General features: G+C 46.4%; 1 protein-coding gene across 4 annotated transcripts in view; it reads left to right on the top strand.

Annotated features, from left to right (window-relative positions):
• GGT1 (gamma-glutamyltransferase 1) overlaps positions 1-25,731 on the top strand; it is a 69,322-nt gene that overhangs the window by 40,633 nt on the left and 2,958 nt on the right. For 2 of the 4 annotated variants that reach the window (XM_019493771.2, XM_019493769.2), the window contains exons 2-12: positions 10,810-10,974; positions 11,773-11,900; positions 12,144-12,233; positions 13,279-13,471; positions 14,493-14,650; positions 17,745-17,894; positions 18,553-18,689; positions 19,473-19,660; positions 20,981-21,108; positions 22,184-22,296; positions 25,253-25,366. In XM_019493771.2, coding sequence (XP_019349316.1) covers positions 10,814-10,974; positions 11,773-11,900; positions 12,144-12,233; positions 13,279-13,471; positions 14,493-14,650; positions 17,745-17,894; positions 18,553-18,689; positions 19,473-19,660; positions 20,981-21,108; positions 22,184-22,296; positions 25,253-25,366 — 1,560 coding nt within the window. In that variant the 5' untranslated portion in view covers positions 10,810-10,813. Of the gene's footprint in view, positions 1-8,498; positions 8,663-10,809; positions 10,975-11,772; positions 11,901-12,143; positions 12,234-13,278; positions 13,472-14,492; positions 14,651-17,744; positions 17,895-18,552; positions 18,690-19,472; positions 19,661-20,980; positions 21,109-22,183; positions 22,297-25,252; positions 25,367-25,731 lie in introns of those variants that run through there. The other 2 variants (XM_019493770.2, XM_059713513.1) reach the window with 2 other exon arrangements.

The raw sequence follows: 25,731 nt of genomic DNA, 5'->3' as shown, positions 1-25,731 counted from the left end.
ATTCTGGGCGCCGCAATTCAAGAGGGATGCGGATAACCTGGAGAGAGTCCAGAGAAGGGCCACTCGTATGGTTAAGGGCCTGCAAACCAAGCCCTATGAGGACAGACTAGAGAAACTAGATCTTTTCAGCCTCCGCAAGAGAAGGTTGAGAGGCGACCTTGTGGCTGTCTATAAGTTCATCACGGGGGCACAGAAGGGAATTGGTGAGTATTTATTCACCAAGGCACCCCCGGGGGTTACAAGAAATAATGGCCACAAGCTAGCAGAGAGCAGATTTAGATTGGACATTAGGAAGAACTTCTTCACAGTTCTGGAAGGTCAAGGTCTGGAACGGGCTCCCAAGGGAGGTGGTGCTCTCCCCTACCCTGGGGGTCTTCAAGAGGAGGTTAGATGAGCATCTAGCTGGGGTCATCTAGACCCAGCACTCTTTCCTGCTTATGCAGGGGGTCGGACTCGATGATCTATTGAGGTCCCTTCTGACCCTAACATCTATGAATCTATGTTTCCAGAAGGATGGTTTGATGGTTAGGGATCAAGCCTGGGACACTTGGGTTCAGTTTCCTGCTGTTGCAGATTTCCCAGGAGGGCTGAGTGTCCATGTGAGTCGTTTAGGCTGTTGGCCAGATGTGCAGTTCTACATGTGCATACCTACAGTTACTTTTAAACTAGCTCACTCAGGGACCAGTATAAACTGCAGCAGCATGAGCATCAGGTACCAAACATGGGGTCCCCAGCTGGCTTATGTTGCCTCAACTAGTTAGTTTAAAATCAACTCAAGTGTTCATGTAAGCTGCCGTCATACCTCTAGACTGTAGTGCATGCAGACCCTTAAACTTTCTGACTTGGTTCCCAGTCTGTAAACATTTACTCTTGCTTTACATACCATACAGGTTAAATGCTTCAATGTTTGTGATGGTGTAGGTTGTAGCCGTGTTGGTCTAAGGACATAGGCAGACAAGGTTCCTTGGGTGAATTTGATATCTTTTATTAGACCAACCCAAATAGTTGGAGAATAGTTATTAAGCAAGCTTTCGGGTTCAAAAACCCTTTGTCAGGCTAAGGAAGCTTCAGCAGTTGGTGTGTGCTCTTGCTGGATGGGATGAAAATCCAAATCAAATCCAGGAAGAGCACACACCAACTGCTGAAGCTTCCTTAGCCTGACAAAGGGTTTTTGAACCCGAAAGCTTGCTTAATAAATATTCTCCAACTATTTGGGTTGGTCTAATAAAAGATATCAAATTCACCCAAGGAACCTTGTCTGTCAACATTTGTGAGGTGCTTGTTGGCACTGGATTTAGGACCCAGATGCCTTGTTCTGGGCAGACCTAAATCCTCAGACCAACTACGACCTCTCCATTCTATAATAGGCGGATTTTACTGATACACAGTGATAGCAGATAAAAAATAATGCAAACAATTCTATATCTACCAGTCTTAGAGCTGTCATAGAGGGAAGGCACATCTGGTCAGTATGTGAGCTTCATCCTGAGGTCCTTTCTTGAATGCCAGATATCAGCAGACCGGAGGCTGAAGGCAGAGGCCCATCCCACAGCGGGGTGGGTGAGATGGGCTAGTGGTATGCCCTCTGTTCATGGTGGCCTCAGGTTCCCCTCTCTGGGACCATTTGCTGCTCTGAAATACCTCCTTTTGTATTCTTTCTCTCCTCTGACTCCATCTCTGGGCATGATTGATTGGTCTTCCTGTGGTGGTCAAACTGTCCACATTCTATTGTGTCAGCATATTCCTTTGTTCCAACAAACCCCTTACATGCTTACAACTTGATTTGGTTATTTACCCAGCCTCTTAATTTGGTCTGTTTACCAAAACTGGAAATCCCAAGGGCCCTGCAGTTGGGAACTATGACCTGGCGCCAATACTGCAGAGTCTCTTATCTGGGTATACTGTTCATATCTTCAACTTCCCAGCCTGTGTGTCTAATGGCTTCAGACCTGGGCCTTGAAGGATACTTTGTCACAAACAGGCTTTAAGAAATCTGTTAACCTTTGCCGTTGCCCTGGACCATTATTCTAATGCATATCTACTTTACCTACAAGCCAGTTCCCAAAAGCAAACCTTTAAATAACACTTTCTATCCGTCAGTGCTGAGCTAGTAGGTAATTACGGCCATGTGGGTACCTAAAATTACCATGGCTCTCATCCTTTCAATCTGAACTGAGTCAAAGAGACTTAGTATGGGAAATTTTAGTCCTGTACTGTTGAGCTCTCAATCTCTAGGACTATTGATGCAGCACCTTTCAGAAGCACTAAAGAAATGTTAAGATGTGGGTTCTTGATTCTTCAGCCAGTCAATGACTACTTATGTATTCTTCTGAGACTGCTGATTCAAAAGTAACTGTATGGAACCCATTTATCTCAATGATCAAGGCTACACAAAACATCAAAAACACTGGAATGCATCACAGAGCTTTTAAGGTAAGTGGTTCTTGCTAGCAATAAGTGGATGTGTGCATTTAGAAGGGAAATCTCTGTTAAAAAAGGCATGAAAGGACTGCAGCAAACAGGATTTGCATGGAAGCACAGGAGCTGATAGATTTGCAAGCACTTATGAGAGCTAAAAGTAACAGAGGGCACCCTCGGTAAAGAATTACCTGGTGCTTGCAGGTGTCAAACACTGTAGGCTTTCTCTAAGATGAGTAACTGGAATAGAGTTGGCTGCTTCTGAGACTGAGGGGTCTGACTCTAAAGGCTGATTTTATATACACTTTTTAAAATCAGATATTTTTATGACTCAAATATTATTTATTTAAATTAGTTTTAAATACCAAAGAACCTTTTTATAGTGATTTTTTTTTTAATATAAATACATTTGATGTGCTGTTTTGGACATTAAAATCCAGTTAGAAAGCAGGGTACTTTATAGACTAACTTAATCAGAGATGCATAAGCTTTTTGTAAGCAGTGGCTTACATCAACAGATACTATTTCCTCAAATTGTTAGCATCTAATTTTTTTCTTTTGAAGAATCCTTTTGATTTGACAGTTGGAAATCTAAATGAAAATTTATTTTGAAGCACCCCCTCTAAACTTTTCATTTTATCCTTAATGTCATGTTGGGTTTTGGGAAATAGAAACCTTGTTTTCTCATTTCCAGTCTTGCATGTTGGTGGTCCTCAACTAGAAATCATCAGGGTGCATAGTGTAAAAGGTAGATTTTTCTGTGCTTACCTTGCAATAGTGTTCACTATGCACTATCCACTTGAAAACTAATTGTGACTTACTGCTTCTGGCAGCATTGTAGCCAGTTATCTTGCATGTTGTTCAAACTGAATTCTTTGGTTCTAGTCAATATATTTCAAGATAAGCAGGTGATAGGCTACCTCTGGACTTTGTTATATTCTCTACCCTATTTATGGAGGGCATATCTTTACTTCACTGAAGGCCATCCCTCCTTTTAGTATGGATGCAAAGATATTGGTCCAAGTTCCAACCTTGACATTGAATGACGTTTGAAATAGCTCTTACAAAGAAATTAGATTATATTAGGGGAAAGTGGTCAGCAGGTCTGGCAGTATAGATTGCCTGTTATTTATTCAGCTTACCATATATTTTAAGAAATAACTTGGATTTGTTCATCTGTGAGAAGTTATTGACTGGGTTGAGAAGGCCTCCTAACTTAAAATACTGAAGAAGGTATTGAGCTCAATTTAGGACTTGATCTTGCATCCAAAAGGCAAGAAGTACAGACTAGTGACTAAAACTGGAGGTTATGAGTCTGTCACTGGGCCTTTCTTTGTACATCTCAAAGCTGCTTGTTTAAGCTTGCTGCCTTAGGATAGTGATGCCAATCTCTCAAGAGTCCAAGGCCTAAGGCTTATAAAAATCTATTGATCTTTGGCTGAAGGGCATTATTGGAAAACAAGTTACCTTTTAATATGTAAAAATCCAGCAGCTGAAGTACTGGTGCATAATTGTCACCTCACGGTGGACCTGGGCTGACTTGCATCTAACCTTTTTGCTTGTGTTGAATGGAGAATGAAACCATTCCCTTACAATTTCCTTAGCCCATGGGGATGAGGAAACAGAATGCAGATCTCATTGTTTTCTGCTTGATAAATATTGGCTCTCGACTAATGAGCAGGAGCCAACTGCCAGGAAGAGAGGAAGCAGATTTAGCTTTCTGGTGCTTGGGCTTGGTTACACATGGGAGCTGCATGTTGGACAAATTGAAGATGCGAGGAGAAATGCCACAAGATCTACCCCAAAGACCAGTATTTGGTCAAGAAGGCCACTGGGGAAGGGACTGTGCTTTCCAATTTGGTAGCACAGTAGAGCCACATGACAGAAGCCCTTTTTGTGCTAGTATCTCAAAAGTAAATGTTGAGGTTGGTTGGGGATTAAGCTGTCCCTTCTAACATATTATTGGTTGCAAAGCAGGATTGCCCTGTCCCACACATGGACTTGTTCAGACAGCAAAGTCCCATTTACCTGGGAGAATATTAAGGAAAGAATGGTTAGTAAAGCAAATGCTTCTCATTTGTGTTGCCTGACTGCGTTGAGAAAGGGGGGTGTCTTTTTGGTTGGGTTATTGTGTCTTTGTGCTTCTGATTTATGGGATACTTCTGTCTGCACAAATATTTAGATTTGGGTATGTTTGTAGTAAAGCCATAGCTACTTAAGACTTTAGGGCTACAGGCTCAATAGAAAGCCAGTTCTCTGTCTAAAAGGTAACAAGCACATATTACCTGGAGGAAAGAGAATATCCATTAACTGCTCACAATATTGACCTTTGACAGACATGAATCGCACCTGTTCTTACTAGTTTCTTACAAGTCCCTTATTGGTCTGGGGTCACTAGTTTTTGTGTGACTATCAAGGAATCTGAAGTACATACTTCAAGGAATCTGTTTCCTCTGTTGGAGACAGTGTCACTGGTGAAATGACATGACTGAAGGCTTGGTCTGTGGATCTGGCATGTCCTGGCCACTCCTGCCCTGCTTCATCCAGGGCTGTGGGGAGGTTACACAGGCAGCCAGTTTTGTTTGGAGATGGCAGCAGTGGCAGGCAGAATCCCCCTCCCTGAGCCTGCTCCCAGGCTGGCATGGAGCACCTGCAGGACTGGGTAGGGAGGAGAAACCTGCCTGCAACTGCCACCACTGTTCCCTGCTGAGCCCAGCCCCTGTGCAGACTGGCTAGAGCAGGGCAGGAGCAGCTCTGGAGTTTCCACCACCTCCAGGGCAGCTGGATACAGCAGGGACATCAGTAGTGCTGGGCAAAACTGTGGGAGAGCAGTTTGGAGGGGAGGGGGATGTACTGCTGAGCACAGAAGGGAAGGGAGAAGGTGCTGAGGGGGCATGGGGTTCTTACCTGCTCCAGGGACTCGGAGTCCCTGCTGCTGTTCCCATGGCACAGGTTGCCTACCCCATGGCAGGGGGAATCTTGGAGTTGGGGGTGTAGTCACTGCTCCTAGATGATCAAAGGATGACCTGAGACCTTAAGTTGCACGCGTTTGCATAGAGGCCCTGCTGATGCCCTGGGGAAATACTAAAATCTTAAATGTTTAACTCTGTGGAGCAGAGGAGTGCATGAATCTATCTGGATTCCTCTCCCTTCTGGAAGTCTCTGTGTGTAGTGACCTGATCCCTGGCAGAGTGGGCTGGCTGCAGCTTTTGTCAGAGCTCTTTGTTGTTCCCTCTGCTTGGCCAGAAGAGAGCACCATGGCATGTTTCCTTTCTCTACAATGCTCCCAGCATTTTGGACACAGACGCTAAGGACCTGAACTTGGATTCTCTGCCTGACATTAATTAGGCTGCTGCTCCGAGATGTTTCTAATTCACAAGCTACTGCATGTTTGAACAAGGCTGTGAAGGCTGCATCACAGACTAATGCAACTTATTCAAGTTGCTTATCCAGGCAAACTCTGGGTTACTTGCTCTTCTCCTGTTACTTCCCCATGGACTAAGACAGAATGCCAACCTAGGTTTTGAATTTCCTGGATGGTGTCAGACCCAAACATCAGTGAGAAGTAATTGTATTGCCTTTAATTGCTTTATAGCCCCTCTGTTTCCAAGTCTCCCTGCTGCTGAGCTATGGTATCTGACTGAAATACTAACAGCATTTCCAAAGAGCTGGATACAGGAAGAGGGTCAAGAGGTTAAAACCAATTGTAAAAGACAATATGCTAGAGAGTCTGAGTGCTGACTGCTTCAGAGACAGGCACACAGCAGTGGTATTTGATGGCCATCGTAATAAATCTTTGCAGAATGGAGCTCAGTTCAGAAGGGACACACTAGACTGTTTGCACAATGTGCCTGTCCCCACCATGAGGCCATATGGACAGGTAAGTACAGAATGAGTGGCCATAACACTGGATAGGACTTGAAGCATTTTTGACAGTCAGCACAAAGTAAAGAAAACCTTTCTGCTCCTTTCTTGGCTGTGTAGGACCATGTGGGACATAGCTGCAGATATGCAGGCTGTCCTGTGTATCTGAGGGATGGTTTTCTGTAGTGGCTGAGCCCAAACAAGCAAAGCACCCTAGATAAAGCGTACATAGTCTAAGGAAGGGGCCTGTTTTTCCAGACCTGCAGAACTCTTTCCAGTCTTGGTTTCACTCATGAGTGCCTCTTCCCCCTGTAACTTGCTCCTCTCTGCCATCTTCTGTCTCTCTTCAGCTGCCAACTTTTTCTATTTGCACTCTTCCTTGGAACGATTCTTCTCTCGCAGCCTCATTTTTATTACAATGGCTTCCATTTCTTCTGGATGTCACTCCATGTCTACTCGGCACCCTGCTCCTCCCTTCCTTCCATGTGCTTATAGAGGAAGGGACCTCAATAGATCGAGTCCGACCCCCTGCCTAGGCAGGGAAGAGTGCTGGGTTCAGATGACCCCAGCCAGATGCCTATCTAACCTCCTCTTGAAGACCTCTAGGGTAGGGGAGAGCACCACCTCCCTTGGGAGCCCATTCCAGATTTTGGCCACCCTAACTGTGAAGAAGTTCCTCCTAATGTCCAGTCTAAATCTGCTCTCTGCTAGCTTATGGCCATTATTTCTTGTGACCCCCAGGGGCACCTTGGTGAGTAAAGCATCACCAATTCCCTTCTGCACCCCCATGATGAATTTATAGGCAGCCACAAGGTCACCTCTCAACCTCCTAATGTCCAGTCTAAATCTTTGCTTGTGTGTACTGTACCTGCTCCCCCAGGATTCTCTTGCTAGATCATATTAGTCAATAAAAGAAGACAACCATTTGGATCCCATCATACCTTCCCTACATGGGCAAGACCCTGGTGTCATATCGGAACATACCAGGCACTCACTTGTGAACTGAATTCAAGTTGGTAAGCAGGGTGCTGGAATGGGTTTGACAGTAATGCTTCATAACAGCGTTCGACTGAGTCTGACAGGCCCAGCCCTGAGAAGAGTGTTGGGAAGAACAATTGCCAGCAAGTTCTCCTAGGTACACAGGCAAGGTATTGCCCTGTCATCCCTGTCTATCTCTCCAGCTCTGCTCCCCTAGGAGTAATGGCAACGGAGGGGTCATGTCTTAGTTTTATTCCTCCTTCCCCTTGAGGTGGCTGTCTATAGAGGGACTGGTTGTACCCGACCCATGTGTGTTAGATTTTTTTTACTCCCAGTGCAGTCACACGGCAGCTGGATATAATCTGGTTCTTTATGGTTTGGGGAAGATGCATATGGATTTGGTATTTGCATGGCTTATATTAACTGTGAGAAGCATTAAAGAAGTTCCTTTAAAGAACCTAATATTAAACACTCCTCACCTGCTGTGAGTGGGATTCTTCTGCCCATCAAAGTCTATCTGATCAGGACAGGTAAATCTTGTCCTGTGTCTTGCTGTTTGCTGAACCCAAGGGTACTGCTACATCAGACCTGCCTTGCCCACCCTTCCCCCGCCCCCAAACCAAAACCTTACGGGTTAAAGTTCCAGTATCTGGGCCAGCAAATATACTGGTGCTGATGCTGTGAGATTAGTGACATTGTCCTTCAGATGACACACATTGCTTTCTGCCTTGGGTGCAGATAAAGATCCCCTGGTGTTTCCTATGAAGCTGGGAGGTTGCTGCCAGAGCTGTAGCTGAACACTCCCTGCCAATAAACAAAACTGTCTTTAAAATCCAAGGCTGTGTGGGAGCTATTGTTGGAGAAATAATGGCTGCTCTGTTTCCCTGTATTATAGTCTCTGCACTAGAAACATGCCTCTAATTTTTAAATCAAGCTCTGAACCTAGAAAGGGAAGCTTCCTCCATTCACCATTAACTGCCCGAAGTTAAAATTCATGGGCATAACTGTGCATGCAGTAGATTAAAGTCTGGTAATGAGCTGTGTTACCCAAAGAGAGAAAATTCTCAGCACGGCAAATGGGATTAACAGAATAATTGCATACAGGGCTAGGGGAGCAGACTGACAAGGTTTGAATGATGGGGGTGTGTTCAGCTAACTCCTCCCCTGATGGGACAACCCAAACACTCTGGTTTGATCTAGCTGGTCTGTCCTGTAGCCTTCAGCAACCTCCAGCTCTCTGGTCCTGCATAAGCCCTCTGCCACAGGGCAGCAAAAGCCAACGTGACCTTGCTGGAAAGCATTGCACCTTGGGACTGATCAACTGCCGTGGAGGGGTTGGTCCCTTCGCCCTGCAGACACAATGCCTCTGACCAGCGTCTCTCTGTATGCAGCAGATGATTTGGTAAGGTAATGGGTATCTTAGCTCTTGCACAAAGTAGACTACATGTATTTAATCTAACTAATCCGTGCAGTTCAGGACAGAAGAATCAAACACCCAAAGACAATACACCAGAAGTAATACTTGCCAGGGTTTCTGGTAAAGCAGGGTCCTGACTGGGATAAGGAAATGGTTCCTGTGACAGTTGTGAAATGTAGCCACCTCCCCAGTTGTGCTGCATGCTGCAGTGATAGGCCCTGGGTAAGTGAAGTCTCTTGCTACCACTGACTTCTGCAGTGCTCAGTTGTGAAGTGCAATGCCCATCTCTGGGGTGATGTCCAGGGCGTGGGTGCACTGTGACATCTAAAGGTGCAGTTTGCAGAGAGGTGGGACAGGGGAGTCATACTCTGCACTGGAGAACATAGAAAAGCAGTCAGAGCAGACAGCTGCCTTTGCCTGTGGAAAGTGAGTTGGGAGGGATGTTCTGTGCACACACTGAGGGAGTAGGTGGTGCCTATAGTGGTGGGTTGCTTCTGGAACAGTCTAGTGGGACAACATTGCTCATTGTCTAGAGAGAAAATGTATGTTGTGCAGGCCTGACTGCCTAGTGACCTTGCACAGAGCGGGTGCAGCTGCTGGTGGTCTGGGACACTTTAATTCTTCCACACATGACAGCATTTGGGTGCAGGTGAAGTGTAATCCTACCTTGGAATTTCTCCACTTTCTTTTTTTTTTTCCAGAATTCAAAACCTTCTGGTTTCTCCCCAGGAATTATTGACAGACACTTGCAGCTTGAATTTCTGCTTACTCAAACTCTGTACCGGGGGCTTCCCCAGCTCTCTCTGTAAGAAAATTATGGGTGCCTCTTCTCTCTGGAGTGACATGCCCTTTATAAGATGTGTAAAAACAGATTCCATCCTAGGTGATGGCTTTCTTAATCATTTTGTCTAGGTCTTCTGCCTAGAACAGCAACGCTTCTTCAAAGCTATGTCTGCTGGGTTAAAAGCTTAAGGAAATCTTAAAAGAGTTCAGAGAGCCTCCAAGATTCCTTCTGGTGCTTATCAACTGGGGAGATAACTGTATTAGAATAAAAAACAGTGTTTGTGTGGGGTGGGGAGTTATGTGGAGAGAGTAGGCCTTTTCAAAGGAGGAGAAGTCTGCACTAACTCTAAAAAAGTGAAATTCCTGAACTGCATATTGAAATTGGTGTTCAGCCTGAAAGAGGCTCTATGGATATAACTAAGCACGATAATAATGTCAGTAGAAGAGATCTTAATAAAAATCTAGGTGAGTGAATATTTGGACTTGCTCCCAATTTGATAGGTCTTATTTGCTAATTCAGTGATTTAGTGAACTTCCGGGCAACTATTTCTTAAGTTCCGTGGAAACCTGGCTTAAAAACAAGGATGGGGAGAGGGAGGGTTTGAAAGGAATTACATGTGCAGATTTCCCATATGGGTGAGCTAAGGCAAAGAGCAATCTTGCAGTTGCTCCCAGGCAAACCTGAATTTGAAAGAACAGTTCCATTCTCTAAGGGTTCATGAGAAGCAACAAGCTACAGTAAAACCACCGTTCTCAGGTAATTATGAGCATTTTTGGATCAAATTATGCGTTGGTGGATGAAGAGCACACAAGTTATAATAGATTTGGAGTTTGGCAAAACATTTGAAACGTCTCATCAAAGTTAATTGGAGAGAATCCACTCATGGACAGTCTGGACTCTTTTATTCTTGCAATATTGGTAGTAAATAGGAATGCATTTTTCTCATACAAAAGTGGCTTTTTTGTGCTAAGTAAGGTAGGGATGATTCAAGTTACAGAAGACAAATTGAGTAGGGTACTCAACTGCCCACTAGGCCTTCTGAAGAATCTCCCCCCTAGATAATCATAACCCCTTGGCTTGCCAAATGGATAGGCCTTGTCTCTAGTTTCTCTGTATTGAATGGTCTTCTTGCTCTCCCATCATATCCATTCACTGTATCCCTACTGCAATAGAGTAATTCTCTGTGGGGGGGCAGGGCATCAGAAACCAGAGTTTGAATTTGGATAAAAAGAAACTAATTTTCACTGCATCTGAAAACAGGTTGCTGGATCCATCCTCCTGGGTACTATGTTCAGCAATTGCCTAGAGGCAGATGGGAGAATCACCAAGTGCCTTTCTGTCTCCACAGAAAGATGAAGAAGCGCAATGTGGTGGTTGGAGTCCTGATTTTGCTTCTGCTGGGCCTGTCCCTTTTCTTGGGGCTGTTCTTTGGGCTGCGCTCTGCACAAGATGGATATCTTTATAAGAGGGCAGCTGTGGCCACAGATGCTGGGCAGTGCTCGATAATTGGAAGGTATCTGTCCTTGTTCTATTCATTGCTTTCTCTTATCACCTGTAACAAAATGGAGGACCCAAGCTTCTGTGGCTCGAGAACTGTCCTGACAGCCTTTTGCCAGTGTGGCATACAAACCATTCTCTGGTCACTCCTGAGGATTAAGCTGGAAGATGTGAGGGCTTGGGGATGCCTTGCTCCATACTGGACAAATACCATTGCTGGCAGTCTGAGGGTGCTCACAACTGGTGGAGATTCTAGTCACAGAGATCATTTAAATGGCTGAAAGAAATGTTCCCACTGTTTCTAAAATGCATTTATTGAACTACAGTCAAAGCCTGGACAGAGGGGCTAAGATTTTCTCAAGGGGGGAACGTGGAGGAGAAAGAGAATCAGGTGGCTAGTTCTCATTTAAAACTAATACAAGTTGGGCATCTAAAACCCACAAGGCAGATCTGAGTAGCTCAACACAATTTTCAGACTGGTCTGAGTTCAGGTCTATTCAGCTTGCATCACCAGGGGAAGCTGCTTTAATAAATAAATAAATAATTAAAAGTCATCTCCCTTCAGATGAGAGCAAATCAAGAATAGATGTTTCTGTGAGGGGATATGTGGTTTGTCTGCAGGTTTCTTTGGGAAGCCACATCAGATTGGACATCCTTTTCCTTGTAGAAAATACAAAGACAGGCTGCTTCCTTCCTGCCTATACTGAAGCAGTCAAACCCAGGAAGGAGAGCATGTGCTGGGGACAATGGTGATGAATGAGCAGGCTGCTGGGCTGTCATTAAACTTTGAATTTTCTTCCTTTCTGCTGCACAGGGATATCCTTCAGCAAGGAGGATCTGCAGTGGATGCTGCCATTGCAGCTCTGCTCTGTGTAGGCCTTATGAATGCTCACAGCATGGGAATTGGAGGGGGTGTCTTCCTCACAATCTACAATGCTACAGGTAAAGTGGGTGGTAGTGAGTGGTGGGAGTCACTGGTGTGTCTAAAGCAAACCTGGGAATGATATTGTATCTCAGTGTTGGTAGATACCAGCTTTGTATCCTGTTCACACAAGTGGGGTATGCTCAGGCTACAAACCCAACCAAAGAGTTTGTTCTGGATGCCTTAGGGTCCCAAGATTGTGCTGAGTAGAGTAAAGCAAAGCCAGCATACTGTTTAATGTCCTCTCTACCTTGTCTTTCAAGGGAAAGTCGAAATCATTAATGCAAGAGAAGCGGCTCCAAAACGTGCATCCCAGGGCATGTTTGGGAACAATACGGAGCTCTCCCTTAAAGGTAAGGAAATGCCAGATGGAGCTGCCTCACAAATTCCAGCCAGTGGAGGCTTGAGCTGTTGAAGTATCTGACTTCAAAGCACTTCTGATTATTCTAGTCTCAATGCTGGGCTTGCCAGGCAGCTGGGATTCTTGCCCCAGTGTTCCTTGATATCCCCATCACCTCGCACTTGTTGTTGTTTCGTATTTCCTTTTGATTAGAAGTCACAAGGTAACGTCCCCTCATAACTTCAACAGCCCTTGTTGTCTCACTCCTGCAAAGGATAATGTAGAAGATCAATCCTGAACTTCAAGAAAACCCGGCAAGGCAAAGTCTGACCCTTTTATAACTTATTTGCTACTTTTCCTCCCCACCCCCAGCTGGCAGAAAAGCATCTGTGCTGTTGATCCTGCTAGCATTTGTGTTAATACAAGAGCCATAATTGACAGCCTTATTAATGGTGGCTTCATTTGGTAACCTAGAAGCCCAGAAAAGCAGATCACTATCAAAAATATCATGAAACAACTAACCCAGTGACTCCCAGAATGCTTTGAGGCATGGAAGAAAGCAAACTCCTGTTGTTGGTGCACTCGGGTGCGTTCTGCTTTTACTACCACCTCCCTCTTGCACTTCCCTTTCCCCACCTCTCCCCACCACCCAGCAGTTGGTGCCAGGTAGCTGCATGAATGTTTTCAGTTCAGGTCTGGCAATACAATGCCCTGTACTATGAAGTTCCTCCTCTTTGTGGGCTGAAAGCCATAAGCAGCTTAATCAGTTCAGCTATGCTGGGCAGCTCTGCTCCATAAACTGAACCCTTGTACTGGCTTTATCAGATAAACACTTCAAGAGGTTGGCAAACATACTGGGTGCAAAGACACCAAAACCAGTGCATCAGACCATGCTGTTGTATGAATAGACTGAACTGTTTATGCAGGCTACACCCATATAGTAGTAAAATCCTCCTTCAGTAAGGAAGCTATTTACGAAACTGGTGTACTGAACTCTGTTCACTTTTATTCTTTTGTGTATTACACAAGTAGCCTGAAATCTTCCCTGTCTGCTCTAGGAGGATTGTCCATTGCAGTCCCAGGAGAAATCCGAGGCTATGAAATGGCTCATAAACGTCATGGCAGGTTAGCATGGAAAAGCCTGTTTCTGCCCAGCATCAAGTTGGCAAGAGAAGGGTTCCCCATTGGGAAAGGCCTTGCAGGAGCCATCAAATCAAGGAAAGAGAAGATTGAAAGCAACCCTTCACTGTGGTAGGTAACACAGAGAAGGCCAGGCATATGGAGAACTTGAAGCGGTTGCATCCTACCTCAAGAGTTGCACCATAGCTAGTCTTTGTACTTAAGTGAAATTGAGTGGGTGTCCATGAGGACTTTCCCAGGGATGATCTTGGGCCTCCCACACCTGCCAGTTATTAATAATGTCAGTATCTTGGTGCCAGTGAGATTTGTTCATTTTGAGTAGCACCCGAGACTGAAGACTATTCTGAATTTCTGGGTCCTACAGGGAGCAAACTGCTTGCATTTATCTGAACAGTGGGATTTAGTGTTTGTGAAGAGGGAGAGTTAGAAGCTACTAAACAGACAGTAAATCTGTAGGATTCATTTGTCATGTGCCAAAGCCACAGCCTCTCTTCACCCTTCTTTAGGTGTAGTGGGTGAGTGCGGCCTGCCTTGGGGAGCCCGCAAAGGTGCATTCCCTTCTGCGAATTGTTAAGCCATGGAAAGTTGGCTTCTCTTTTGCCAAAGGTCTGGGGTTTTTTTGGAGTTATGCTGGTGCATCCAGTTCTTCTGGGCCAAGGAGGTGAAGGTGTGCCCCTCTCAAACAAGCAGTGGCTCTGCACAGCCCTGCTGGAGAATTCTCAGTCCCATACTTTTGCTCCCTGAAGATGCTGCCAGGAGCAGATCACTCAGTCTGAGCTTCCACCTCAGCACCCTGCTTTTCTCTTGCATCTTCCACCCAGCAGGTTTGAGTGTGCCTCAAACTCCCTGGTGAGAGATGGAAGGGGAGGAGTATTTGCACACCATTTACGAAGGGCTTTGACATCTGTGGATCAGAAATGTCTGTAACTGCAGTTTGGATGGGCAGCAGCCTCTGTGCTTTGGAGTTGGAGCATGTATCTCTGTTGCTTGAATTCAAGGACTTAAGGTGGCTGCTACAGCAGTTGCTGTGTCACCAAAGTTACCATTTGTGTTTTCCCTGGGAAGCTGTCAGGCTGATGTAATGTAGGTTGAATGCTATGGGCAGAGCTGACTCTCCTCTTTTCCCCACCAGTGAAGTGTTCTGCAGAGAAGGAAAAATCCTACAGGAGGGGGAAGTCATCAGGATGCCCAAGCTAGCAATCACTTATGAGACTTTAGCCAATGAGGGACCCAATGCCTTTTACACGGGAAGCCTGGCACAGCAAATTGTCACTGACATCAAAAATGCAGGTAGGAAACCACAGCATGCAGTGTCAAAATATCAGCCCTTTGTACTCCCGAAAGGAGTGGCAGAAACCTAGACTGACAGAGCTTGTACTGCAGCAAAGACTGTTTCAAGGAAATCTACTTGTGATAACCAAAGAAGTGAGAGCCCATTATCAGCTGGCTGACCAATAAATGGACTCCAGAGGTTGATAGTGGCAGGACTGCTCCCCAGTGTGGTGGATACAAGCATTTATTAATGCAGATGGGTCAAGTACTAAACACGCATGTTCAGGCGACATTTCTGTCTCTATGGCTGGCCCTTTCCTGGGTGCTGAAGCGTGATGCCTGCCTGTGCAGGGCAGGCAGCAGTGCAGGCTGCAGTGACCGGGACCTAGGCCCCATGCTAGACAAGTAGGATGTGGGAGGGTGTGGAGGGGGGGCACCCATGGGAGGGGTGGGTCCCCTATCCACCCCCCAGCCCAGCCCCACATCACTCTCTCCACTGGTGCCAGCGTCCCTGCACTCGCCAGCAGTAGCAGCAACCATTGGGGCTGCTTGGGGCCTCCTGGCACAGCCCTCCCCTCCCCCCACACAGCATGGGGCAGTGGGGCTTGGACCTGGCCGCCTGGCACCCATGCTACCGCCACTGCATCATGTGGCTGTGGCCTTGCTTGGCAGGGCGCTGCACGGCATGCCATGCTTTAAGGCAGCTTGGGGCTATGACCTAGGTCTCCCCACCTCTTGCTATATATATATATATAATAGTGGTCTTTTGTTCTACTTGTGGAAGAACATGAATTTTGGGGTATTTTAAAAAGTGATTTTTGGGGATGCTGCTTCAGCAGTCTGTCTGGCACAAGGGGTGTGTCCCCAGATACCAAGTGGCTGGGCATCAGAAACGTCTGAGGGCATGTAGCCCTGAGCAGCTGGCCAGGGCAGATCCAGGAGGAGCTGGGCAGGGTTATTTTGACCCAAGTGACACGACTTGCATCACAGCAAAGTGCATGTCCAGGCATGTACCCTGAGGCAAAAAGCCCCAGCTCAAATTTGTGCCACTTCTATTTGAGCTGCTGCAAGTGCATGTGCCTGCATGTGTGGACACACCCTAGGAGCTAGACCAGGGGTCAGCAACCCCCGGCACGTGTGCCGAGCACAGCACGTGAGGCCATTTTGCTTGGCACACCACTGCCAGCCTGGCTTCTAGGCAGCTGCTGCCAGCCACGAAGCCCAGACTGCTCCTAGCAGGCAGCTGGGTAGTTGAAAGCCCTGCTGCAAGCAGAGCAGGCTCCATGGTTGGCAGCAGCTACCCAGAGCCTGGGCCAGTTACAGCCAGAAGGCTGCAAACATCTGCTCTAGGCTCTGGCATTGGCTCCATACTGGCGGGCGCACACACGCCTCAAAGCGGACAGTGGGGGAGCAGCCTGAGACAGTGCAACCCCGGATTTTCCCCTGCTGCCAGCGCAGAGCTGACGACTGGGCTCTGGAGCCCGAAGCAGCTGTTTGTAGCCAGCCTGGGCTCTGGGCAGCTGCAGTAGGCAGCGGGCAGGCTACAAACAGCTGTGCTGGGCTCCACAGCCCCGGCATCAGCTCCATGCTAGCGGTGACTGCACTTGCACCTCAGAGTGGACAGTGGGAGGGCTGTTCTGCCTCAGGCCCTATCCCCACCATCTGCTCCGAGGCACGCGTGCACCCACCAGTTTGGAGCTTATGCCAGAGCCTGGAGCAGCTGTTTGCAGCCTCCCAGCTGCAGCCGGCCCAGGCTCTGGTAGCTGCTGCCAACCATGGAGCCCAGGCTGCTTGCAGCAGGGCTTGCAGCTGAGCCTGCCTGACTCCCACCCACTCTGAGCCCAGCCCCCCCCCACCAGGATGAGGCTGGCGCTGCCCCTTGCCAGGAGCACCACACCTTTTTGCAGGCTTAGCTGTGCGGAATGGGTGGGTGGGTGGTTGGGCTGATGGCAGGCTCTGGGCCAGGGCCTCAGCCAGCTGCGCTGTAGCCTGGGGGCTGGCTCCCTGGGGAAGCACAGGCTTTGGCGGGACCAGGGCATTGTTGGGTCGGACTTTGTCCAGTGGCCCAGGAGCCCAGCTCCATATGCCTGCACATCTGGCTCTGTTCGTCTGTGTGCACGCGTGTCTGGTTCTGGGTGTGTTCTGGTTCTCTGTTTGTGCACGTGGTTCTGTGTGCATATGTGTATGTCTAGTTCTCTCTCTGCTCTCCTTTTTTTCTTTCTCTCTCTCTCTTTCTCTTATTTGTCTCTTTTTTTTCTCTCTCATTGCAACATGCTCAACAAAAAAGGAATACACAACAACAAAGGCAACATCTATGATTATCAAATATGCTAATATGCAGTGCGTCCTGCCATGTACCCCCCAGCCCTCATTTTGTTTTTCTGGCATGCCAGCACTCCGGCACCTTCCAAGGTAGACTTTGTGGTTTTTTTCGGCACTCCAGACAAAAAACGTTGCCTACCCCTGAGTTTAGACCTACCAGGGCATGTGAAAGATGGATTATCTATTGTGAGGTACAGCCTCTGGCACTGGCCTACAAAGCACTTGATCTAGGACCCTGTAATGTAAATTATATTCTGCTTGTCTGTGGTGCTTGGACTCCATTTCTAGATGGTGACATAAGCATGTTCTCTACTAATGTACTGTTTAGCTGTTCAATGTTCATTAAGGCATTTACACATCTCTTGGGCTCGACTTCATGCAGCACTTTGACCCTGTGTCTGCCTTAAGAAAAACAGTTCCTTTCTCTGGTTCTAAATGCTCTGGTTCTTACTTTTTGTGGTAACTCCCTTTTTTGTATTATGGGATAGGAGAAACCCTTCTGATTTTTAAGGTCCAGGATCTCTGTAAAGCTCTCCCTGATGGATACTAACCTGACTAGAGTTTTGGGTACCACCATGCTGGGCCCATGTGCCCAAGTGATGCAAGGTATTCAGTTCAGAGTCCAAAGGGCTCCATTTTTGCAAGCTCTTTTTGCTCTGTGCTTCATTCTTGGCATCTTAAGTCCACTGCATTTCCACCATCAGAAGCCATAATAAGGGCATAGGCTCTTGCTGCCCTTGACTACTGTGTAAAGACATGGGCAACCTCAGACAGTATTTCTCTGTAATAGGGGGCATCATTACAGTGGAAGACCTGAGGGATTATCGTGCCATCCTAACTGAAAATCCTACGCAGATCCAAATTGGGGAGTTCAAGCTGTACACTCCCAGTGCTCCATTGAGCGGTCCAGTGCTAGCTCTCATCCTAAACATTCTGGAAGGTAAGAGCCAAGCCTCAGTGAGCAATGTCGGACACAGGAGCGAGCATAGAATTTGCAGAATCAGCTTTTCTTCCAGCTGTGCTGGAAGAAGCAGGTAAATGGCAGTAGCATTCTGCATCAGACCTGGTTCTTAAGTAGCCAGCATATACACTGGGTATGGCAGATCTGGGAATCATTCCTTTGATTCCATAAACTCAGAGATACAGCTGCAGGGTGTGAAAGCTCAGGCTTGGATGAAAAGACTTCTTCTGAGAAGTGTTCTTCCATTATCTGCCTATAGGGAAGCTAATGAGATTAACCTATACGTGACATTCTTGAATACTGTTTTTTTTTTCCCACCTGCAATCATTACATGAAGCACCTTGGATCACTTTAACACAGTAGAAAAACCATAGCCTTTTTTCAATGCTGCTGACAATACTTTTTGCATTGTCAGCTTCCTTTTTTGTCTTCATAAGGCAGAACAGAAATGGTGAAAAGTCCTAAAAGAAAAAAAAACGTTGCAAAACCAGAAACAGCCCCAAAGGGGCTTTGACCATATTAACGTCTTCAGTTGAATAGATTTCAAGCTGACCATGTTTTGCACCCAGTCCCTGTTGGTTACCCCTGGGCCATGTGCTTTCAGATGTGCTCACATTGTTTTTTCTCCTGTTACCAGGATTTAACTTTTCTGGTGACAGTGTCAAAACCGTGGAGAAAAAGGGTCTGACTTACCATCGCATTGTGGAGGCCTTTCGCTTTGCATATGCCAAGAGGACTTTACTGGGGGACCCAGAATTTGTCAAAATCAAGGAGGTAATGGTCAGCAAGTTCTTTTTGCTTGTCTAATGTAGTGTCAAAGTTGAATGGAGATTGGCTTGTAGCCTGTGAGCACAGGATCCCAAATAGAGGCAAGGATGCTTCATTGCCACTTGTTGCTAGCAAACACTGTACTGCAGCTCTGAATCCAAGTGTAAAGTCTTATGTTACAACTGATCAATTGTTGCACTGTCAGGGGTAGAATTGAGAGATGCCCTTACCAGGGGCATGGGTTTAATTTCCCAATATAATTTACAAATATAAAGAAAGAGAAAGGGAATATGCGCTTCTTACATAGCGAAGGAAGTGTTCAAAGCTCTCTGCCCATGTTCACATGATAACCCTGCAGCATCCCAGTGACATGGGAGTAGTACCATGACAGAAAATGGAAATACAAGTAAAAGAGGAGGCAGAGGCTATACAGTGGATCAGAGCAGAAGCTAGATGTCTGCTCCTTCTGGCTCCCAGCTGTGTGGGTTCCAGAAGAATGAGCAATAACTTCTAAAAGGAGGTGATAAGAGCACAGGCCCAGGTGCTACTTAGAGATGCCAGCACGCCCAGTAATTTTTTCTGTAACACTCAAAATGCTGGCATAGCTCAATGGGTTCTTCTTTCTGTAAGAAGCAAAGATCCCAGGGTGTTGAACAAAGGAAAGTTGGTAGCCTCCTTGCTAGACTCTGCCAGCTTTTCAGCATCTGGTGTGACTCTTTCCCATTGGATTCTACACCTTAATCATTCAAACTAATTAGTAACACTGGGTTTCACTCCTTTTTCCAACAGGTGATCAGCAACATGACGTCTGAATTCTTTGCAGATAATCTACGGAGGAAAATCTCTGACAACATGACCCATACAGTTGACTACTATGAGCCAGAGTACTACACTCCAGATAATGCCGGTACATCTCACCTCTCCATTGTGGCCGATGATGGCAGTGCTGTGTCCGCCACCAGCACCATCAACCAATAGTATGAGCTCAGATGTTACTTCCATGTAGGCCTCTGCCATCTTCATAGTGGTTCTGTGGTTGGTATAAACATCACTGGACTGGTATCTCCATAGTGGGTTAGTAGTTGGCACTCTTTACTGGGTCTCAAGTTCCTATAAATGGCATAGGACTACTGTCCTTAGTAGAACTTGGTGTTATACAAGTGTTATGGGACTGGCTCAATTTGTGTTATAGATTCTGTGCTCTTCTTGAGTCAAATCCACAGGAATCTTTGTGCTGAGGGCACTTCACAGCTCAGGCCTGTCACAGTCTCATGCTTAGTAGGACCCAGGATATGTAGAGTAGGAGCTTCTATTGCAATTCAAGCCTACCCTGGTTTTATTTTGCAGTGACTATTCCAACCCCTTCTTCCCTCAGTCTCGGCATCAGAGTCCCCTGTGGCACTAAGATGCATCTTTCCCAGTGCTGCATTGACTGCCACTCTGCTTTACTGTCTCCCTGTTGTCTTGGGGAAACCAGGATGCGAGAAGCTGTGTTTCCACAGCTGCCCTCATTGTTATCAGAACGCTGAGTACTGCATTGTCCTAACTGGTATGGATCTAGGGAGAGAGCTTGTTCTGACCAGACTGAGACCAGAAGGTGCTTTTCTTCCTTCTGCTTAATGTGACTGTCTTTCCTGATGTACATATCTAAGGAGATTTAAAATCTGCCCTATGGAAACAACTCTAATATTGGGTAATGGTGCCACTGAATAAATTAGGTATAAAACACTGGCCAGTTATAAAGGGAACTCTCTTTTTCTTCAGCTGTTCAGCTAGCTAATCATGAATGTTGGTGAAAGCAATGTGCAGTGGGCTTTTGGTGAAATGCTGTCTCCTCTGATTAAGATGAGTCTGGATTAGCTTGTGCCTCAGGCTCTCCCCATGATGGGATGAACTGGAACCCCAGAGCCTCTAGCTCTGTAGTCACCAGGAAAGTTTCCACCTGGAGTTCACATTCTGGCATGTTTGGACCAGACTGGGTCTACCCTTTGACTGGGCCTGGAGACCTGGGACAGGATTCTGTGCTGCCCTCATACCGTGCAGTTCTCTGTGTAAAGTCCATGTAAACACAGGATTCCCTACTCATGCCAATCTATCTCCCCTGTACAGAACAAGGTGAAAGTCGGGGAGGAATCGGTCCCTTTCCTTGGACCCTGGGGCTAGTTTAGGCCTACCTGTTAACCTTGGAGCTTTCAGAACACAGGCCTATTCCTTTTTGGCTTTTATGCAATCTGTGGTTCACCTGAAGTTTGGGACTTCGCATCTGATGAGCCTTCTTGACTGCTTGTCTTGTTTAGCTTTGGCTCAGAAGTCCGATCCAATGTGAGTGGAATCATATTTAATGATGAGATGGACGACTTCAGCTCACCTTTCATTGTTAATGGATTTGGAGTTCCTCCCTCTACTGCAAACTTCATTGAACCAGGTAGCTCAAATTCCCTTCCCTTATCCAGTATTGGGGTTACCTTTTGCATACTAATGGATGACTATAACCCAGAGGGCATTATCTCTGTTCTCCTAGGCTAGGTGAGACACAGGCCTGGAGGCCTCTAAAGTCTCTGTTATAGGTGAGAAATCACTGAGTTATGCCCTTTGCATCCCTGGATGCAGTTGCTATGATCTGTGTATTTTTGCGCCTTCTGGATACAAGCTTTTGAAGCCTGAAGGAAAATGTCTTTGTGCTTGTTCCCTGCTGCCTCATGCCCTCACAGATGAACTTCAATCATTTCAAGTGAAAGGTGTCAGAGCTGCAGGGAGTCTTTGACATCACAAATCAGGCAGACAGTGGGAGATGGCATAAGACTACTCAAGATGCTCAGCTCTGCAGCATTAAAGCCCAGGCTGGCAGTGTTCCAGAAGTGATGGCTGCTGGTGCTTTGTATCACTATTGAAATGCCTTGTCTCAATGTTTTCTGCCTTCCTCCAGTGCCTTTGGAACGTGTAATAGTCCAAACATATTTGCTGTCCCTTGCTCACCTTAAAGGCAGGTCTGCTCCTCCCTTTGCTAGCCTTGGGTCTGTTTCTTTGTCAGTAACATGGACTCTGAGAAGTGCACTGCCTGCCTGTAAAGCACCTTGTCAGTGATCATGGAGTATGATGAGAGGACCTCATACTAGTAAAGGGAGCCACCCCCATCAAATCCAAGGCTGCAGAGGTTCCCATCCAAATGTGGAAGTGATCAAGGACTTGATACCTTGGGCTGGGTCCTGAAACTTAGCAGTGCCCTCCAGTGTATGCATACATGGAACTGAAAGGCAGACTCGTTCCCCATGTGTCAAGGGCAAGTTCACTTCCTCCCCTTCCATTATATCAAGGGGAGGGAGGTTCAGAAGATGAGCCTTGGGCACTTGTGTGCTGAACCAGTATAGATGGCTGCTGCCACTGGCTGGCAGGTCCACAGCTTCATAGAGTTCAACACTAATGGGGCTCATGAGTTAAGAGCATGGTGGAGGTCAGAGTGTCTATGCAAACACAAATTCATATTGGTGTTCTCTTCCCAGGTAAACGTCCCCTGTCTTCCATGTGCCCATCAATACTACTGGATAAAACAAATAAAGTGAAGATGGTGGTTGGTGCTTCTGGAGGGACAAAAATAACTACAGCAACAGCACTGGTATGTCATGCCATGGGATGAGAGGGCAGTGAGATAGCTGAGAGGCAGGCCAAGGTGGGGCAGGAGGCTGACTTTTATACAACAAAGACCACACACAAGGTCACTGCATAGAGTCTGGCAGTTTGGCTTGTTTTGTTTTTTTTTTTTACTGGGAAGGCTGAACCTGATGAACTTGCTTTGAGACCTGAGGCTAGAAGTATCCATTGTGACCTAATCTAACCTTCACCCAGTAATTTCTAAATCAAGACCAGATATGCTTATTCAGCTCTAGCTTGCATTTTCAAATGACATCTAATGAGTTTGTGATGGAGGACAATGCCCCTTACTGAGTTCTTCCAGTTGTTAACCATCCTTGTGCAAAGGTTAACAGCAATTTTATTTCTGGTATGAATATACCTAGTGTCAGCTTCTATCCATAAAACCCTGTTACATCTTCTGCCAGGTTAGAGCCAACTATTATCCAAACTCTTCCGCTGATGAAGTCATCTCTTAACTTCCCCTTGGATAGCTAAGTAGATCCATCTTCTTGAATTTCACTGAGGCATGCTTTTGAAATCTCGGATCATTTCTGTCACTTCTTCTGAACACTTCCCAGCTATCAACCTGCTTTTCAAGTTGGATATCAGAATTGGATATAATTATAGTAATGCTGGAACACAAGGGTAATATTAATCTTCTAATCCCTCTTGATATTCCTCTCCTTTACGTAGCCTAGGCTTTTCTTCCTCTCTCTTGCCTTATTGCACTAAGGGCTTACTTTCAGCTAGAAGTCCTGTCCTTGTAAATGTTCCTATATTCCAGGATACACTGTCTTCAATCTTGTGCGACTTGCATGTGCTTGGTTCCATTCTTGTCACGGGAGCAGATGGCCATGATGTAACATGATAGCTAGGGAGTGAGGCAGAAGATACAGCTTCTATTTTCAACTCTCTTATTGACTGACTCTTCTTGGGTGCATTAAATAATTTCTCCCTCAGTCTCCCCATATCTGAAATCAAGACAATGCTCGCTTATCTTTGCAAGTCTATAGATGAAAGTACTGTATAGTAGTAGTGCATAAAATTGTGATAATTTGAAGCTTCATTTGTACTCAACCTTAGTATGATACCTCCTAGCTGAATCATTCCTCCACGCTCTGAGATCTGGGCATGCCCAAATCCTGATACTCTCATGCATACTTTGTACTAAATTCTGTAATCAAGCAAGACACTATGTACAGATACAGGCAACATGAAAGACTTGCATTTATATCTGATACCTAAAAATCAAGATGCTTCTCCTAACTGCCACTGAAAATAAGATCGCCCCCCCCCCCCCCCAATAGTTTGCAATAAAACCCCTTCATTACACAAGTATAGAGTGTGGCCCTATTGTGTAAGCACTCTTGCTGAGGGATCTTTTTTTATTATTCAGGATACTTGATGGTTATGATCACTCTGTGTTATTCAGTGACATAAAGTGAGATGCATGTGCTGCACTGACAACGTACACTCTTTATACAGAATGGCTCATTTCTTCAAAGTGGTATTTTAAAAGTGCTCCTTGAAGGCATCTGCTTATGTAATTGCTTTAGATTAATGCCCCTGGAAAGTGTCATGCATCATCTGTAGTTGCCTCCTTGAGACTGGGTGCAAAAGAGCTTGTGTGTCAGTAACACTCATCCATCCTCAGGGACAAAACCTCATTCAGGGTTGGGATCACACTATCCCAAGCTTCTATGTTGTGCTCTAATGCCATGAACTGCTTTGGGGCACTGTTGATCCAAGCGCACTACAAGGACTGGACCAGCAGAGGCTGCTGTTGAGCTTCATTCTTTCATATAATTATTGAGCTTTCAGTGAGCACATCAGTCACTGGCCTTAGACTCCAAAGTTCCCTACTTAACCAATGTGTTTTTCTGGAAGCCTTGTCATCTGCATGGGACCTGTTTCTCTGGACACTTTCTCACCGGCTTGCCTAGGTGTGCTTTACAGCATGAGGTCAGGCACTGAAACTCTAAATTTTAAGCTTCACTTCAGTCTTCTGGAGAAATGATGAGGTCCCTTGGCTATGGTGCCTTGCAGAGCCAGCGTCACAAAGCAGACTGCTGCCCCTCTTGTTTACCACTTCCTGTGATAGTCACTCACCTCCCCACCCTCCTTCTTTGGGCTCTGCTGAGATGGGGAGGGGGTGACTGTTTGCAGACAGACAACTGCACAACTCATTTAGCAGCTGTGAATGCCCTGGGCTCTGGGCATTTCCAGATTCAGGAGGCTCACTCCTGGTGAGAGGGAGGAGCTCAGCTGAGCAATTGAGATCTAGGTTTAGGCTCTAACCTCTGCCCTTAATGTTGAGCTGTGCTTGGCTGAGGCCAGTGCGAGGCTAAGATCTGAAGAGAGCCTTGTGCTTGCTGCTGTTGCCACTCACTGCTGTTCTCCCACCCACTGCACTTCTGCTGTTGTGGTCTAGCCCCTTCCTACTTGCATGTTCCTCTGCACAAGGCATCCAGCTGAATTTCACACGGGCTTTCCCAAGCTTGGGCTAATTTTATGCAAAGCATTTCTAAACACAGGCCTACAGCCAAGGGCTACCTGAGGCACCAGTGAGGGCTTTGGGGGCAAGGAGGCTTGCACCAGCTGTCTGTTGTCCTTGGGTCCCTCTTTCTTTGGGCTGTTCCCACTTGCCAGTACCCCAAGTGCCAATTTAAGTAGAAGGGGGTGAGCCAGGCCTGAGGAAATTTTGCTTATACTGGTTGCAGGACGGGTCTGTGTGTAGAGGGTGCTATGTGGCTCTAGAGCATGGATGAAGTCATTCTCCTCAGCCTGGTTAAACCAGATCTAAGGCCCTGTTGTGCAGGCAGGGATGCACAGAGCTGACATCTGCAGGCTCCAGCTCACTGTCACTGCAATGACACCAGCACTAGGGTTCCCTGGAGACAGGCCATGCACTGACACCTGCAGCTTTCTGCCTCCTCCAGGCAATCATCAATGCCCTCTGGTTTGGTTACGACGTTAAGAAGGCCGTGGAAGAGCCGCGAGTTCATGACCAGCTATTTCCCAACGTCACTGAACTGGAAGAACAAGTGGAAGAGGTTGGTCAGTTTGGCCTGAGGGAGGGTGGGGGCAGGGGTGCAGTGACTGGCTCTGTTTTCTGTTTCGCTGGGGAAATGCTCTTGCTATGTCCCACTGCACAAAATGTTTATTGCTTCAAGGATTTCCTAAGGTCAGATCTTTTATTGGACCAACTATGTAGCTGGGAGTAAAACAGGCAAGCTTTCAAATGCAAGACATCCTTCCTCAGGATAGGAAGCCAGGCACAGCAAGAGGGGAGAGGCTAAGAGAAATTCTCAGGTGTAGCAGAGAGAATTTCTTTCAGCCCCTCCTCTGCTGTGTTTTACTTGCTGTGCCTGAGGACAAATGTCTTGCATTGGAAAGCTTGTCTAACTTTATTCCAACT

This window comes from Alligator mississippiensis, chromosome 10 (genome assembly GCF_030867095.1).
Source record: "Alligator mississippiensis isolate rAllMis1 chromosome 10, rAllMis1, whole genome shotgun sequence".
Taxonomy (NCBI): Eukaryota; Metazoa; Chordata; order Crocodylia; family Alligatoridae; genus Alligator; species Alligator mississippiensis.
This window is presented reverse-complemented; position numbering and strand designations above follow the sequence as displayed.